The 15,460-nt window shown below is 43.4% G+C and overlaps 1 protein-coding gene across 1 annotated transcript in view; it reads right to left on the bottom strand.

The window, feature by feature from the left end:
• Positions 1–15,460, bottom strand: part of LOC122810728 (cytochrome P450 4F3-like) — a 3,229,861-nt gene that overhangs the window by 3,182,595 nt on the left and 31,806 nt on the right. The window contains exon 3 of the mRNA XM_044082292.1: positions 13,472–13,616. Within this exon, the coding sequence (XP_043938227.1) occupies positions 13,472–13,616 (145 nt within the window). The remainder of the gene's footprint in view (positions 1–13,471; positions 13,617–15,460) is intronic.

The following is a 15,460-nucleotide window of genomic DNA, read 5'->3' as shown; positions in this document are numbered from 1 at the left end:
TGGTGAAGTAATTCAGCAAGTCTATCCACTTGTTCAGTTACCCTGGGATATATGGAGTGGCCGCAAAAGCAGATTTGTCTCCAAGGTGTTGAGAGCCAAGGAATCTACTTGAAGCTCAAACTACCTGTTATAGAGGCCCCTTTCTTGGGGACAGGACATGACTCCAGGCATGTGGAAGCCAAAGTGAACTCCCCAGTCCACTAGTGAAATAACCATCACAAAAACATACAGAGAACTTGGCTGCAGGAAATGGAGGCCTAGTTAGAATCTGATAGAAGTTGTCCACTTCCCCATGACCAAGCAATGGTGGCCTGACACTGAACGATCAATGAGTGCATGGAGACACTGCAGCCAATGACAACTCATGATTTAGTGCAACACCTGCCTTCTCAAGGATGCAAATGGCAAAATAAAGATCACAACTGCCATCAAGCCAAGAAACCATATTAGTACTGCAGCCTGAATCCCATGCTGCTTCCTTAACCAGTCAGAAAAAAATAGGATTCCCAGGGTACTCAACAAGGGTTAGAACAGCAGCTCCGCATTTATAAAGGCAATTTTAGATATTGTCAGAGAGGGCTTAAAACTATTGCTTGTTCCACTGAATATGCTTAATGAAGATGTCTGGGTTTGTGACTTGCACTTTTTACTTCTGTACCAGAAACAAAAAGCATGTCAAAACAGTGTTAGTCCAAACAGGACACTGCTTGGCTACTAGGTGTACCTTTCCTAGATATTTAAAATATAAAGGGTGCGGGTAATAACTCGTAAATAAGATAAACAACTATGAGTGCAATTAGCTATATGTATTTATCAATTTCTTTATTTACTTGTTGGTCCTTTTTAAGGTTCATAGTTTACTAGGCATGCTGTCCAGGAGACCATTAAGAAGCCTAGCACAAATTCCCAACAGCCCAAACACTGTCTGGTTAAGTGCTTTGCTCAAGACCACACAGAAGACACATGAAAATGAGAAGATTAAAACTGCACCCTTGATACAAGAATTTGCTCCTTAACAGTCAGAGCTTTAGTCTTCTGCACAACCCCTGCAAAACCTTAAGGGGTGATACAGATCTAAAATTATTTTCCTGTGCATATATATCTATATATATTTTTGAAGGGCAGAGATAAACATAATTCTGGTTGCAAAGAGAGCAAGTAGAAAGACAAATCAAAATTTGTGAATAAGTAACTGTTTTTAGTGTACAAGACTACAATGGCTAGCAAATGGGTTTCAGGCCATTTGAGGATTATGTGACAAATATGGTCATCATGAGGGTGAATTAAAACCTATTACCCCACAGCTGTAGAAAGGTTTCTAGTCTTCACACACTAAATTATTAGTGATACAACTGCAAAACCAACAAACTGTGTTACACAAAATAACTAAGCCATGGCGTTTATTGTAGCAAAAATCCATGGTACATGTGCGGGTGTAGCATAGGATCTACTCATGACTGGGAGACTGGTACCAAAGAATCAGACACTCCAGCCAGAAGGGGGGTAGCTTTCTACATCTAACTGCTGTACCACTCATGTGATTTCTCATTTACACAGATAAACCTTCAGATGTCTCTGACTAGGTCTGCCATAAAATGGAGCATAGGGTGCCCTTACTTAGAATTCACCACCCCCGGAGGTCTCATGCCTGAGTTTGCTGCAAAGGACTGCAGTAGGAACTGCTGGAATAATGGAAGGGAGTTCAGGAAAAGCAGTGCTAAAGTACCTTGATATTACTGCAACAGGATGGAAATCATGTGCCTGCTAACCTGAGAAATGCCACAATGATTTCATAAAGTTGGTGCGTGTGCAGTTTAATGGCAAAGTGTAGCACTGTTGCACAAAGACTTTCAGCAATGCTACTGAGCTACTGACAAACATATGCACCAGTATGTTACCAAAATATAAAAGCGTAACAAGTAGACTGTGTAGTACTTTGTGAGATAATGCCTATCTTAATGCCTTCTGACCCTTGAAATACACTAGATGAAGTGTTGAGATGGTAGTTAAAAATATTAGCCCTGCCCTTATACAGTAAGGAAGAAGCACTTTCTGTAATCTAGTCCAAACTAGATGTTACATAAATGTGACAAACACTACACAATTATCCCAGAGTCGTACTGCCAACAGGGTTTAAATATAGGTCACAGAATCATTTGCCACTGATTTATATTAACTGTAACTATAAAAACAAGAAATAGCCAAGGCTAATGGTACAAACAAATTTATTAATACAGTAAGCGCTTTCGTTGGTGTAAATACCCCCACTTCTTCAGACATCTGAACTACTACTACACACACATACACACATATATATATTCAGAAGCACAGAAACTGACAAGACTCAGAAAACTTATGCACTGAAACACACATGGGGAGGAACATACAGGGAAGTAAATAGTGTGGGAAGAAATAGCCAGGGAATTGTTATGGTTAGGCTTGTATAGGCCCTAGAGCCAATAGCCTAGTACCAACCTATGAACATTCAGAAACAGATGAGCAGGCACACACACACAAACTGACAAACACACACACACAGTCAGAAACACACACCAATTACATCCACTTTGCTGAGTTAACAAATCCTCAGATGTGTCCTTGTGTGCAAGTGAATAAGAAAGGCATCTCACCCCCTCCCCCTTTACTGTCCTAATTTTGCCTCTTAGTGCTTCTCTGTACATGGATTTAGAATTTTACTGTCTGAAAGGAGTAGAAATCATTGAGGAATAGAGTCTTATTTTTAATAGTGCTCTGCTTTTGGAATGCATGCTGCAGTCAACACTGTGTGTGTGGGGTCTCTTTCTCTCTCGAAACATGCACACACATACAGGTACAAAGACACAGAGACAAACACCTGCTTTTCTATCTTTTTTCTTTATTTACCTTTTCATTTTATGTTCACTAAATAGAAAAGCACTGCTTAGCAAGCATAAAAAATGGCATCTGTTTTTAACTGTCCGAGCTTTACAGCAGCGTAATATGACGCTGTAAAACGGTGGACTCGTTTTCAGTGAGCATTAACTTTTAGTTATGTACTCACCATAACTTCAGATGTTTGGGATCCATCTCGCCTACATTCTGAACTGATGGTTCGGAGCCGATCCCTTGGCTCTGACTTGGCACGCTTATGCTATAGAGCGAGGCCTCTAATTGGCTGAGCTATCTTTATCCCAGGATGCACCACCACTAATCCCCCAGATCTTGTTTGTCCGCATTCATGCACACATGCACAACTTGGTTATATAACATTGTTAGATGTTTCAAGATGAAACAACAGAATTCGGACCTTCTGATATCCTCTGATCTCCAAGGAAGGGGGAAGGAGGGTGGGTTATTGGGAATGTAGGCGAGATGGATCCCATTGAGTACATAACTAAAAGATGTTATGTGATCCTATCTCGCCTACATTCTGAACTGATGGGACAGCGCCCCTAGCACCTAAATCCTGGGTGGCTCATTGGAAAACACTCCTGAGCACTGTGGAACCAAATGAAGCTCGTCCTCTAGATGCCACATCTAATTTGTAATGGGAAATGAAGGTGTGCGGGGAAGACCATGTAGCCGCAGCACAAATGTCACTAATAGCAAGCTTAGAGTGAAATGCTACCGAAATAGCCATAGCCCTTGTAGAATGAGCCTTGACAGAGGTGGTAAGCTCTTTGTTAGAATAAATATAAGCTTGAGTAATACAGTCCCTGATCCATTTGGCAATAGTGACCTTTGTGACAGCGTTGCCCAATTTGTTATCTGCAAAGGATACAAACAACTGATCTGTTTTCCTTGTTTGTTTGGTCCTGTCTAAATAAAAACATAACTGTCTGTGGACATCTAGTGTGTGGAATATAAACTCCGCTTTGTTAGAGTATTTTGGGAAAAAAACTGGAAGCTCTAACGATTGTTGTAAGCATAAAGTAGAACAAACTTTAGGAACAAAGGAAGGATTTGGTCTGAGAGATACTCTGTCTTTATGAAAAACCAAGTGCGGGGTTTCACTGACAAAGCTTGAAGCTCTGAAACTCTTCTGGCAGAAGTAATCGCCACCAGAAAGGCTGTCTTCCATGATAGAAACTTTAGATCACAGGTAGCTGCGGTTCAAAGGGAAAGAAGTCAAGGCGTAACACTATATCGAGATCCCATGGAGGTGCAGGATGAGAAATCGGAGGTCTTAATAGAGCAGCACCTTTCAGGAAGGTCTTACACAATCTGTTGCTCATTAAAGGTGGGTCTATGGATTCGTGAAAATTAGAAATTGCTGCCAATTGTACTTTGATGGTAGAAACTGAAGAGCCTTGATTGAAAAGAGAGGTCAGAAATTTTAGTACCTCTGCCACGGAATAGAAATGGGGTCCAGGCCGGAGTTGAGCCCAAATAGCAAACCTTTTCCATTTGCTAGAATACAGTTTCTTTGTAGCAGACTTATGGGCGAAGATAATATGTGCACAACATCTGGATCCAATGTATGACTCCTGACTATCGTCGGAAGAGGAGGAGCCAGGCCGTCAATTTTAAGGTGTGTAGGGACTGGTGGAATAGTCCCGACTGATGAACCAGTAGGTCTGGGACCTGGTCCAGGAACCATGGACCTTCCAGAGCATGTTTCGAAGATAGGGAACCACACTTGACGAGGCCAGTAAGGAGCAATTAAGATCATTTTGCTCCCAAGAGATGCCTTTGAATCACCCTGGGAGGAGAGGAACTGGAGGAAGGCATAAAGCAAGCCGGTGGGCCAAGGATGGACTAATCGTCCATGGGGCTCTTCCCGGGCAGGGGTTAGGGAGAAGAATTCTTTGCACTTCGCATTCAGAGGAGTGTGAAGAGGTCGCAACACGGAACTCCCCATTTGCTGAAAATCTGACTTGCAACTGTCATATTCAGAGACCATTCGTGAGGAGAGAGGATGGTTCTGCTCAATCTGTCGGCTATGACATTGGACTTGCCCGGCATGTGAGTAGCCACTAGGAAGCGTTTGGTCGAGACTGCCCATTCCCAAACTCTCATGGCTTCTCTGCAAAGAGGATAGGATCTGGTTCCTCCCTGTTTGTTCAGGTACCAGACAACTGACATGTTGTCTGAGTGAACAGCAATTACGCCCTGAGGGAGATAATCGTGAAAGGCTTGAAGGGACAGGAGTACTGCCCTCATTTCTAGGATGTTGATATGAAGAAAAGTCTCTTCTGGGTGCCATTTGCCTTGGACTGACCTGCCCAGGGAATGCCCCCCCACCCCATCTGGGAGGCGTCCGTGGTCAAAGTGGCCGCCGGAGGAGGAAGAACAAAGGGTCGTCCCTGATCCAAATTGGAGGGCACTAGCCACCAGTGAAGTTCCCGTTTGCAAGATTCCATGATCCATATGAGGTGACTGAGAGGGAGTTCCTGAAAGGACCACTGAGCTGAAAGAAGCCACTGGAGGATTCTCATGTGCAACCTTGCCAAGGGGACTAGAAGAACCATGGCAGACATGGATCCCAATAGCTGCAGGACCATTCTGGCTGGGGCTTTGGACCTGGGAAGTAAGGCTCGAACTTTATTTTGTATGGTTTGAATTCTGTCTGTAGGTAGATAGACCCGCATTTGGTTTGAGTCTATCTCTACCCCTATGAATCTTATTCGTTGAGATGGCGCAACACAGACTTGACCAATTGAAGGTGATTCCAAGGGAATTGCCCAGTGATATAGTGGCTTGTAGGCTCCATGAAGTAGATGCTTGGAGGTGGCAGTTAGGAGCCAGTCGTCTAGATACGGAAACACCTGGAATCCTAGACTTCTCAGGTGAGCAGTCACTACTGCCAAGCACTTGGTGAACACCCTGGGGGCTGTGGTGAGACCAAAGGGCAGCGCGCGGAACTGAAAATGACTGCCTCCTAGGCTGAAGCGCAGATGTCTCCTGGACGCTTGATGTACCATGATATGATAAGCGTCCTTGAGATCTATGGAGCACATCCAAACACCTTTCTCCAGCAATGGGAGAATGGTTTGTAGAGTGACCATTCGGAACTTGGACTTTCTGACTGAGCGGTTTAGGATGCTGAGGTCCAAAATGGGCCTCAAGTCCCCGGTCTTTTTTGGCACCAAAAAGAATCTTGAGTAAGTCCCTAATCCGATCTGGTCTGCGGGGACCGGTTGGATGACTCCTTTTTGCAGCAGCTTTGAAACTTCTGAGGCTGCGGTATCCCGTTGACTGGGTGGCGGGTCCGGGATTTTTTTGGACTGGGGGGGGGATGAGAGAATGGGATGGAGTAACCTCCGGCGATAATCCGAAGCACCCATCGGTCCTGAGTGATCCCTTCCCAGGCCTTCAGGTGCTTCGAGAAATGACCCCCGACTGGCTCCGGAGCAGCACAGCCGGGCAATCCCTCAGGGACTATGAAAGGCTGAAGAGCCACGAAAGGACTCGCGGTCTCCAGTGTTGCGAGGGCCTCTGCCGCCTCTGGGACAGCGTCTTCCGGATGAATTTCCCCTCCTCTGCCTCTGGAAGGGAACCTTCCTGCTGAGAGGGGTAAGGCTTCTGAGATCTACAGAACCACATTTTCCCTCCTCTTTTAGCCTTGGGATAAGGCCGAAAGGGAGTGGAAAATCGTGGCCTAACAGTCAGAGTCTTACCCTCCTGTTCACAGCGGGTTAGTGTGTCTTTACCTTGGGTCCAAACAGGAGGACCCATCAAAGGCGTCGGCAAATGAAGACTTAAAGGCCTCCGCGAAATGACACAGGCGGAGCCAGGCTTGTCTCCGTAGAGCAATGCCTTTACCCGCTGCTCTACTCACCCCTTCGGCCGCATACGAAATGAGCCTCATGGACGAGTTCAAAATGGACGACATTGTAGCCAGCTGAGAGCCAACCGTCTGGGCCAGCTCCTCAGGCAGGTTACCCAAGAGGGTATCGGATAGCTCCTTAATCAGATCCCTCTGAAATCTGGTAAAGTGCGTCAGGTAGTTCAAGGACCTCAGTGTAAAGGCCGCTGAACTAAGGGTGCGCTTTCCGTACCGATCCATGCTCCTAGACTCCTTATTAGGAGGATGGACAGACGTAGAAGCCTCTGCTACATCTTGCTGGGTAGCAGATGCCACCACCAAAGCATTTACAGCCACACCTTTAGTAAGGAACTCTCTATCAGGGGGCGCCGAGAGAAATTTGTTCGGACGAGCAGGCACCGGTTCCACAGAGTCTGGGTGTTCCCACGCCCTTCGACAGATCAAATCCAAGAGCTCGTCGAAGGGTGGAGACACCCAGGAGGCGGAGGGCTGAGCCTCGAAGGCCTTCAGGAACACTGACTCATCAGCAGATGGAGGTTTGGACTGCCAGCCGCCTCGCTGTTTTAGGGCTTCTAGGATGTCTGCAAAGGAGACATTTATTTTATTTTATTTTATTTTATTTTACATTTGTTAACCGGGCTAGTCTAGCTGGATATATCTCCATTTTCAGTAGAGGCCCGGGGAGAAAAGCTCCACATAGAACATAACAGTGAGACATACTTTTAATAAACACAAAGAATACAAGTAAGACAACAATAGTAAAAAACAAGAATGAGTACAAATTGCTAATAATAAACTAGGCGAATCAAATTCACAAAAAGAAGGTACATTATCATTAAAAGTCCTGACTAGAGATAGGACAGTTTCCAGGGCTACTTAATAAATTCCATACAGGCTATGCCATAAGGCTCCTACTACAATAAAAAAAAGAGTGGAAAGAGAAGGAGGAGGAATTAAGTAATGTGAGAGAATAGGAATGAGATAGTAGTCAAGAGATGAGAGAAAAAAAGAGAGACTAACAAGAGGATATGGGAAAGGTAAGAGAAATAGGTCAGAACAAAGAGTGAATTAAAGTGAGAGGAAAGGTATATGCTAGATATAAAGCACCAGGTGAGGTTAAAGGTCAGGAGAGGGTGGTAGAGAAGTTAGTCAGGAGTATTACATGAGCAAAGCCAGTGATTTTGGAAGTACAGTTTGATTTGTTGTTTGAAGAGGGGTAGGGATGTGATTAGTGTTATATCCCTAGGTAATGAATTCCATACTTGGCCTGTGGTATTAGTGAATAGTGAGTCACCAGCTAAGTTGTGAGCTTTTATGGGTTTGGTCAAGAGTTTAGAAGAGGAGCGAAGGGAGGTAAGATTGTTATAACGGGGTAAAAGCTGTGAAAGAATTGGAGTGTTATTAGGTTGGTACAAAATTTTGTGTGCAATAGAGAGTTGTGTGAGTGTAAGATAGTTTTGTAGTTCTAGCCAGCCTAGAAGTTTCAAATTAAGGCAGTGATGGGTTCTGAAGGGGTTGCCAGTGGCGAAGCGGGCAATGTTATTGTAGCAAGTTGCTAGTTTGTTTAAGTTAGATTTCTTGAGGTTAGTAAAGATAGGAGAGGCATAAAAGAGGGTGGATATAAGATGAGAGTGGGCGATAGTGGCTCTTGCTGATGGGGTGAGAAATGGTTTGATCCGGTATAAGGATCCCATTTTTCTGTTTACAGATTTGATAGTGTTGTTAATGTGTTGATCAAAAGAGATTGTTATCAATGGTTATTCCAAGCAGTTTAGTTGTAGAGTCTGGAGAGATGACAGTATTATTGTTAGCCAGGATGGTAAAATGTAGTGGGGAGGCAGTGGTGGGTGAAGAGGAGAAGTTTAGTTTTTTTAGCATTAAGGAGGAGGTATCGTCTAGTAAACCATGTTTCTACTGTGTTGAAGATAGTTTAGGTTAGTGTGATTAAGTCAGAAGATGAGGTTGCTGAACAAATAATTGTGGAGTCGTCAGCGTATTGAATGCAGGTGGCTTGTGGGATAACAGAGTGGAGATCATTAATAAAGAGGGAGAAGAGAAGTGGGCCAAGAATAGAGCCCTGAGGGACTCCAATAGAAATGGGCAATAAGGAGGAGATGTGGTTATCCCAGAGAACGGCTTGTTGTCTGTTGCAGAGATATGAACTAAACCATTTTATGGAAAGTTTGTCAAATGAGAGGGATTCCAGAATATTAATTAAAGACGAGTGGTTGACCATGTCAAAAGCTTTTGAAAGGTCAATGAATAGTGCAGAAGAGAGAAGGTTATTATTGCGATTGCTATTGATAGTATCTACAAAGGAAAGGAGGGCAGTGGTAGTGCTATGGTGGGGTCTAAAACCATGTTGACAGTTAGCTAAGATATTGTGTAGGGACAGATATTGAACAAGTTGTTGATGAATACACTTCTCCATAATCTTTGCTAAAGGTGAGAGAAGTGCAATTGGCCTAAAGTTAGAATGCTCGATAGAGTTACCGCCTTTGTGTAGTGGGATAATATGAGAGACTTTCCAGATGTCAGGGATAGTTCCTTCTTGGGTGGTTCTATTTATAAGTATAGAAATTGGGTAGGCAATTTCTTTGGCAGCCTTTTGCAGAAAGAGGGAGGGAAGCTTGTCAGCAGAGGGTGTACAAGGTTTCAGTTTGAGGATAAGTCGATGGATGAAAGAGGTAGAGACCGGTTGTAGAGAGAAGTTGTAGGAAGAGTTTGCTAAAATATTTGGAGGGTAGAAGTTATTAGTGTTCAGTTGACTTGCAAGAGATTGAATGGTTTCAGTAAAGAAGGAGTTGAAAGCATTGGCAGTTTGGTCAGGGTTGTCTGGGTCAGCATTGAGTGGGGAGGGAGTTTTGACTGAACCTGGGGAAAGGAGTTTATTGACGGAAGACCAAAATTGTTTTGGTTTATTAAAATGGGTTTCTTGTAGTTCACAGTAAAACTTTCTTTTGTCATTTAATATAGCTTTTTTGGTCAGGTTTCTTAGTTCGCGAAAGTGAAGGAAATCAGAGTTTATTCTAAGGTGCCTCCATTTGGCCCAGACTTTGTTTCTAGAGAGGATAAGTTTTTTAGTTTCATTTGAGAGCCATGGGGCTGTATTTGACCTCATTCTAATGGTACGTTCGGGAGCATGTTTATTCAGAATGGAAAGAAAAGTAGAATTGAAGAATAATACTGCTTCGTTAAGTGGAAGTATTTTTAAGGGGTTCCAGTTACAAGCTCTGAGTTCGTTTTGAAATAGGTCCGTTTTAAAGTGTTTGGTAGATCGTATATTTCTAATATTAGGGAGGTGAGGAAAGTCATTCTTCTCTCTCGTGATAAAGGTTAAGCAATGATCACTGAGGTCATCAGGCAAAGTACCTACATTGTATGTGATGTTAAGTTTGTTTATTAGAATCCAGTCTAAAATGGTTTGCTTTTTACTTGGTTTGTTAAACCTTGTAGTAGAGGTAATGGTTTGAGTGAAACCATTTAGGTTGATGTGAGAGGTGGGATTTTCAGTGTTGATGGTATTCCAGTCTATATTAAAGTCACCGAGAATTATAGTTTCCTGGGGGTAGTTGATGGAGACCCAGCTAAGAAAGTTTTCTAAGATAGGTATATTATTACCAGGAGGTATATACATACAGATGATATAAAGGGCTTTTTTTGCATTTAGTTGGAGTTTACTAATGACGGCTTCCACTTTACTGTCCTGGGTTGGACAGGCAGACAGGGTAGAAATGTTGAGGTGATTTTTAAACAGAATTGCAACTCCACCACCCTTGCGTTTAGTACGGTCAAGCCTTAGTATATTATATCCTTGGGGTATAATTTCAGTGTCTTTGGTAGCTGGCTTAAGCCAGGTTTCGGAGAGACAGAGAATGTCAAAACTGTGAGTATCTAGGAGAGCATGTAGGTAGGGTACTTTGTTGTTTACACTGCGTATGTTAAGATGCCCTAACAGTAGGGTGTTATTTGAGGTTGGTCTGGATGTTTGTGGAGAAGGATTTATGGGGCCAGGGTTAGGGTGAATATCACCGTCTTTTAAGGTAGAGTCATCAGGAGCAGGTGTAAGGTTGCTCTTGAGAAGGGGTAGAGGTTTTATTTTCCTATCTGAGGAAAGGGTGTAGGTGAGGTGAGTGCGCCTATGGAATTTGGCTAGGTTGTAGCTAAAGGTGGTATTGACATTTAAGAATGAACTGAGAGGAGTGTGGAAGGTAGAAGTAATTTTTTGTTTATTGGAGGGTTGAATGTAGAGTGGGTATTCTATGAAGGAAAGGAGGTAGGTAGAGATGAGAGTAGTCGTGAGTAGTAATGAGAGTATAAGCTGTGTGGATAAGTTGAGGGCCATTATTGAGGGTGAGTAAGGTAGAAGAGATTAACGTAGAGATATAAGACCAGGGTTAGCAAGGTGGTAGTCAGTGTTAAAGTTAACAGGGAAGAACATCATCCAAGGACGACTTAGGGGACCCCTCTGCATCATCGAGATCAGTGTTGGATGTCAAAGACTCATCAGGGGAGTCAACGTGCTTCCTCTTGCACGATCTTTTCCTGAGGGGTTCTTCCGAAGAGGCTTCAGAAGGACCTCCAGGAGGGGGAGAAACCCCAGCAGGGGTAACCTGAGGCCCTGGGGCTCCGCTGTCTAAAGACAGGGGGACTGCCAACGACCCAGTCTCCGTATGCAGGGAGGCAGCTGGGGAAACCGTGGAGGTAGCCAAGGAAGATTTGGCTAAAGCGCTCCTCATAGCCCTGAAGGCAGGACCACCAGAATCCTGGGAGGGTCCCACCTCCGTGGCCACGACAGTGGACGGTACTCCCGCCGCCCGGCACCAAGAGGGAGACTTGGGACCGAGAGCATCAATCCCGAAGCCTCCCCCCCAGGGCCGAAGGAAGAAGTCCGTGTACTGAACTCCGACCCAAGAGCCGGAGTTGGAGCAAGGGTCGGGCCCGTCCCTAACACCTCCACAGGTTCCACCAGCACCGGCTCCAACGGTGCCAAAGCTGTTGGAGGAGGAACCACAGTAGGGGAGTGGACCATCGGCTCCGAAGCCAAATGGGCTGGAGGGGAAACTAGCTTTAGGAACACCGGAGACTGGAAGAGTCGAAGGAGCACCCTGTTGATGTCCGAATCAGACATCTTGGATGACCTAGAGGATACCGATCGGGCCCGAACCGATTTCTCCATCGGCTCCGAAGGGCTCGGGGACCGGCTCCGAAAGGACTCAACAGCTATCGGCTCCGAGGAAGGTTTCAAGGAAATTTCCCTCGGTGCCGATAAGGACTTCGGCTCGAGGGGAAGAGTCTGAGCCGGTAACCTGATCGGCTCCAATATCAGTGGAGCCGATGAGGTGACCTGCCTCGATGCCCCAGACCTCGTCTCGAAACCAGAGGGTCGAGGCTGGAGGCATCGAGGCAGACCGTTCTGACCTCGGCTCCGAAGTCCGTGGAGCCGATGGAGAAGTCTGCTTAGATTTTTTAGCGGTCGGTTCCGACTGACTGGTCGGAGCCGACGCTTTTCTTTAGAAGGAGACGGAGAGGAAGATAAAGCCTCCTCGAAGGAAGGCTTGATTAATCCCTTGAGGATTAATTTGTTTTTCCTCTCCTGGAGGACTCTAGAAGAGAATGCGTGGCACACACTACACGACTCCTGTAAATGCTTAGCACCTAAGCAATAGACGCACGAGGCGTGGTCGTCTGTTATGGACATTTTAAAACCACACCTCGTGCATTTCTTAAACCCGGAGGGTTTGTGTTCTTTCGACATATCTGCTTTGCCAAAGAACCAATATATATGAAACAACACTAAACTTTAGTTAAAGAAAGTTCAATACAACAATTTTCACAAAAATTATATATATTTTTTTTTTACACCAACAGTAACAGACAACAACGAGTGAAAACAGAAAGAGAGTCAAGACCCTCTAACTTAAACGGGTACTTGACCCAAGAAAAATACACAAACAGCAAAATAACAGGGGAAGGCCCCTCTAACTAAAACGGGAAACCTTCCCTGACTAACAAAATCATGAATTTGCAAACAGAAATCCACCAAACACACTAATATAACAACAATAGCTGTTAAAACAGCTTTTGGGTTCAAAGTAAAGAAATTTGTGACAGGAAAAGCCTAATAAATAGTACTTAGCCCAGCCAATGTTGAGACCACATCTAAGCTTGTTAGCGGCAAACCAGATCTGGGGGATTAGTGGTGGTGCATCCTGGGATAAAGATAGCTCAGCCAATTAGAGGCCTCGCTCTATAGCATAAGCGTGCCGAGTCGGAGCCGAGGGATCGGCTCCGAACCATCAGTTCAGAATGTAGGCGAGATAGGATCACATAACATCTGTACATTAACACCCTGCTGTTCATTCTCCAGAGTGGCAATGCACAGGTCCAGTCTCTAAACTTCCTGAAAGCTGGAAACAGGGTGGTCTAATGTTCTTTCACTACCAGGGATCCAATCTAAAAAAAAGTAGCTAACTCTTTTGGTACAATTCAGATGTGGAAAATGTGTGATTAAGTGTAACTCTGATTTGACTCACATTTTAATTTGTATATAACCATGACTGATTTAAAAAAAAAAAAAAGTACAGCCTTCATGCACTTTCCCCATTAATGACATCCAATGTGAATGTTTCACATGTTTATCCTAAGCATAAAACCTTGACACTTACCTGATGATCATCATAAAAAAGTGGCAAAAAAGTTAAATGCAGTTCATTACCCTACCTGATGCACTCAAAACAGGTTGAATGTAGTCGGGGTGAACCAGGCAGATGAAGAAGGGAACTGGACCATAGTAGATAGGGCAGCAATCAGAATACTGTTCCAGATATTCATTTAGTTTGGATAATCCATATTCAGTAAGCTGAAACTAAAAATGTAACCAGAATTACTGTATGTTGTTTCAAATTTATTTATAAGCCAAATGAGTACAGAAAAGTTCATTTTCAATGGATGACACTTGCCTAGTTTTTTTACTAAGGAAATAAGGACATGTACAAAAGTCTGATCCAGTAGTTTGGAGTGGACTGCTTAATGAAATGGTCTATGATTATCTATTACAAAGTACCTATTGTACAGTTGCTGCCTCAAGCAATAAATGAATTGTAAACTTTTGCCAGTTATCTTACACAAGAGATTTGCTCTCTTTTAGATTGCTCTTCATAAGTATGAATCTATTTTGGGCTTTTTTTGTCTACCCAATAGTCCCATATTCCCATGAACATCAAGTCCCCACCCCTTCAACAACCATAAATCTCCTCCATTCCACTTCTCTGCCACTGAAGACCACTAAACACAACAGGTGAGAACTGGAAGTATGAAGGCCATTATCCTGTTGGTAGTAATGAAATATTTTTTATCTGCTGTCTGAACACCTTTTCTTTGCCTGTTTCTGGATATAGTGCAATATCTGCTATGCTCAGCCCCGTGGGAATGCATTTCCACATACCTGCTACCTCAAACTATACAGCAATGCTCTTCTTTACAAGCTTGTAGCCCCATACCCCACCCCTTCTTGGTCTGTCGTGATGCAGAATGTACACCTGCAGTTCAAATCACTGAAGTCACTCCTTTAAGAAAATATGTACCGATCCCTGTCACCTAGATGGACAAACCTGCCATTCAATCTCACCACTCCTCTGTCAGTAACAAAAGCACTTGGGGCCATTAACTACACTCAGATCATCTGTTGTGTCGTCAGGGATTTACCCCCGTACTTCAAGAAGATGGCATTACCTTACGAATCCATGTTGGCTTTACATGGCGTTTTTTTTTTGTTTTTTTTTTACTAAATCATTACTTCAGTTAACTCCTAAAGTGCAAAAAAAAAAACAAAAAAAAAAACACAAAAGCTAAACATTAGTTAAAGCCGACACTTTTATTAATAACATCAACATATGCATGGAAAAATGGAATGGAATACATGAAAAAAATGAAAAACAGGTCCTTGGTATTACAGACTCAGCCAAGCTGTAGCAAGATCCCACATTCCCACAGAACCAGGACAATTCTGACTAACAAGAAAGGCTTGCCCTTCTTTGTCTATCAAACCCATTTCATTCCTTTTGCTTTTGCTCAGTTGAACTGTTGTTAAGCTGACTAGTTAAGTATAATCTTAAACATGCATTTCAAATTAAAACATACAGAATAGACCCAGACAGGGTTCTTGTTAAAACTATGCCACGTTTGTTTAAAGATGGGGGGCCACCAAAGGACTACTCATAAAAACATACATGCTCATCCTAGTGATGCTTACACAGTTGGTAAATCAATCAGTCACTAAATAAGACACTAAAAATGGTCAGTTTGACTTCAGCTCTCCCAGTGTGAAAGTAGAAACTGAGAAACTGCAGCCAGAGATACTGCCAGTTTGAGTAAAATTCAGTTACTGGCTAGTAAGTACAGTGTTTGGATGCCTGCAAAGAAGAAACTAAGACAGCTTGAAAGAAAATCAAGAAAAGATCATTCAAAACCCTGACTTGGAAAATCTTGCAGCCATTCGGCAAAAAGCAGTTCAAGGTCCAGCTTTGGTGCAAAAGATTGTTTCCGGTAATCAAGGAAAAAATAAGGCAAAGGTGCTCAGACCTGATTAAAATAAATGAAACAATGAAAGAGTATACTGACTCAAATAACAAAAGGCTGAGAAATGGAAGAAGCTTTAAACAGATATTATCCAGTGAGCTCATAAAACTGCATAAATCAAAGGCTGAAATG

Source organism: Protopterus annectens, chromosome 9.part0, assembly GCF_019279795.1.
Source record: "Protopterus annectens isolate FY-2018-M chromosome 9.part0, PAN1.0, whole genome shotgun sequence".
NCBI lineage: Eukaryota > Metazoa > Chordata > Ceratodontiformes > Protopteridae > Protopterus > Protopterus annectens.
This window is presented reverse-complemented; position numbering and strand designations above follow the sequence as displayed.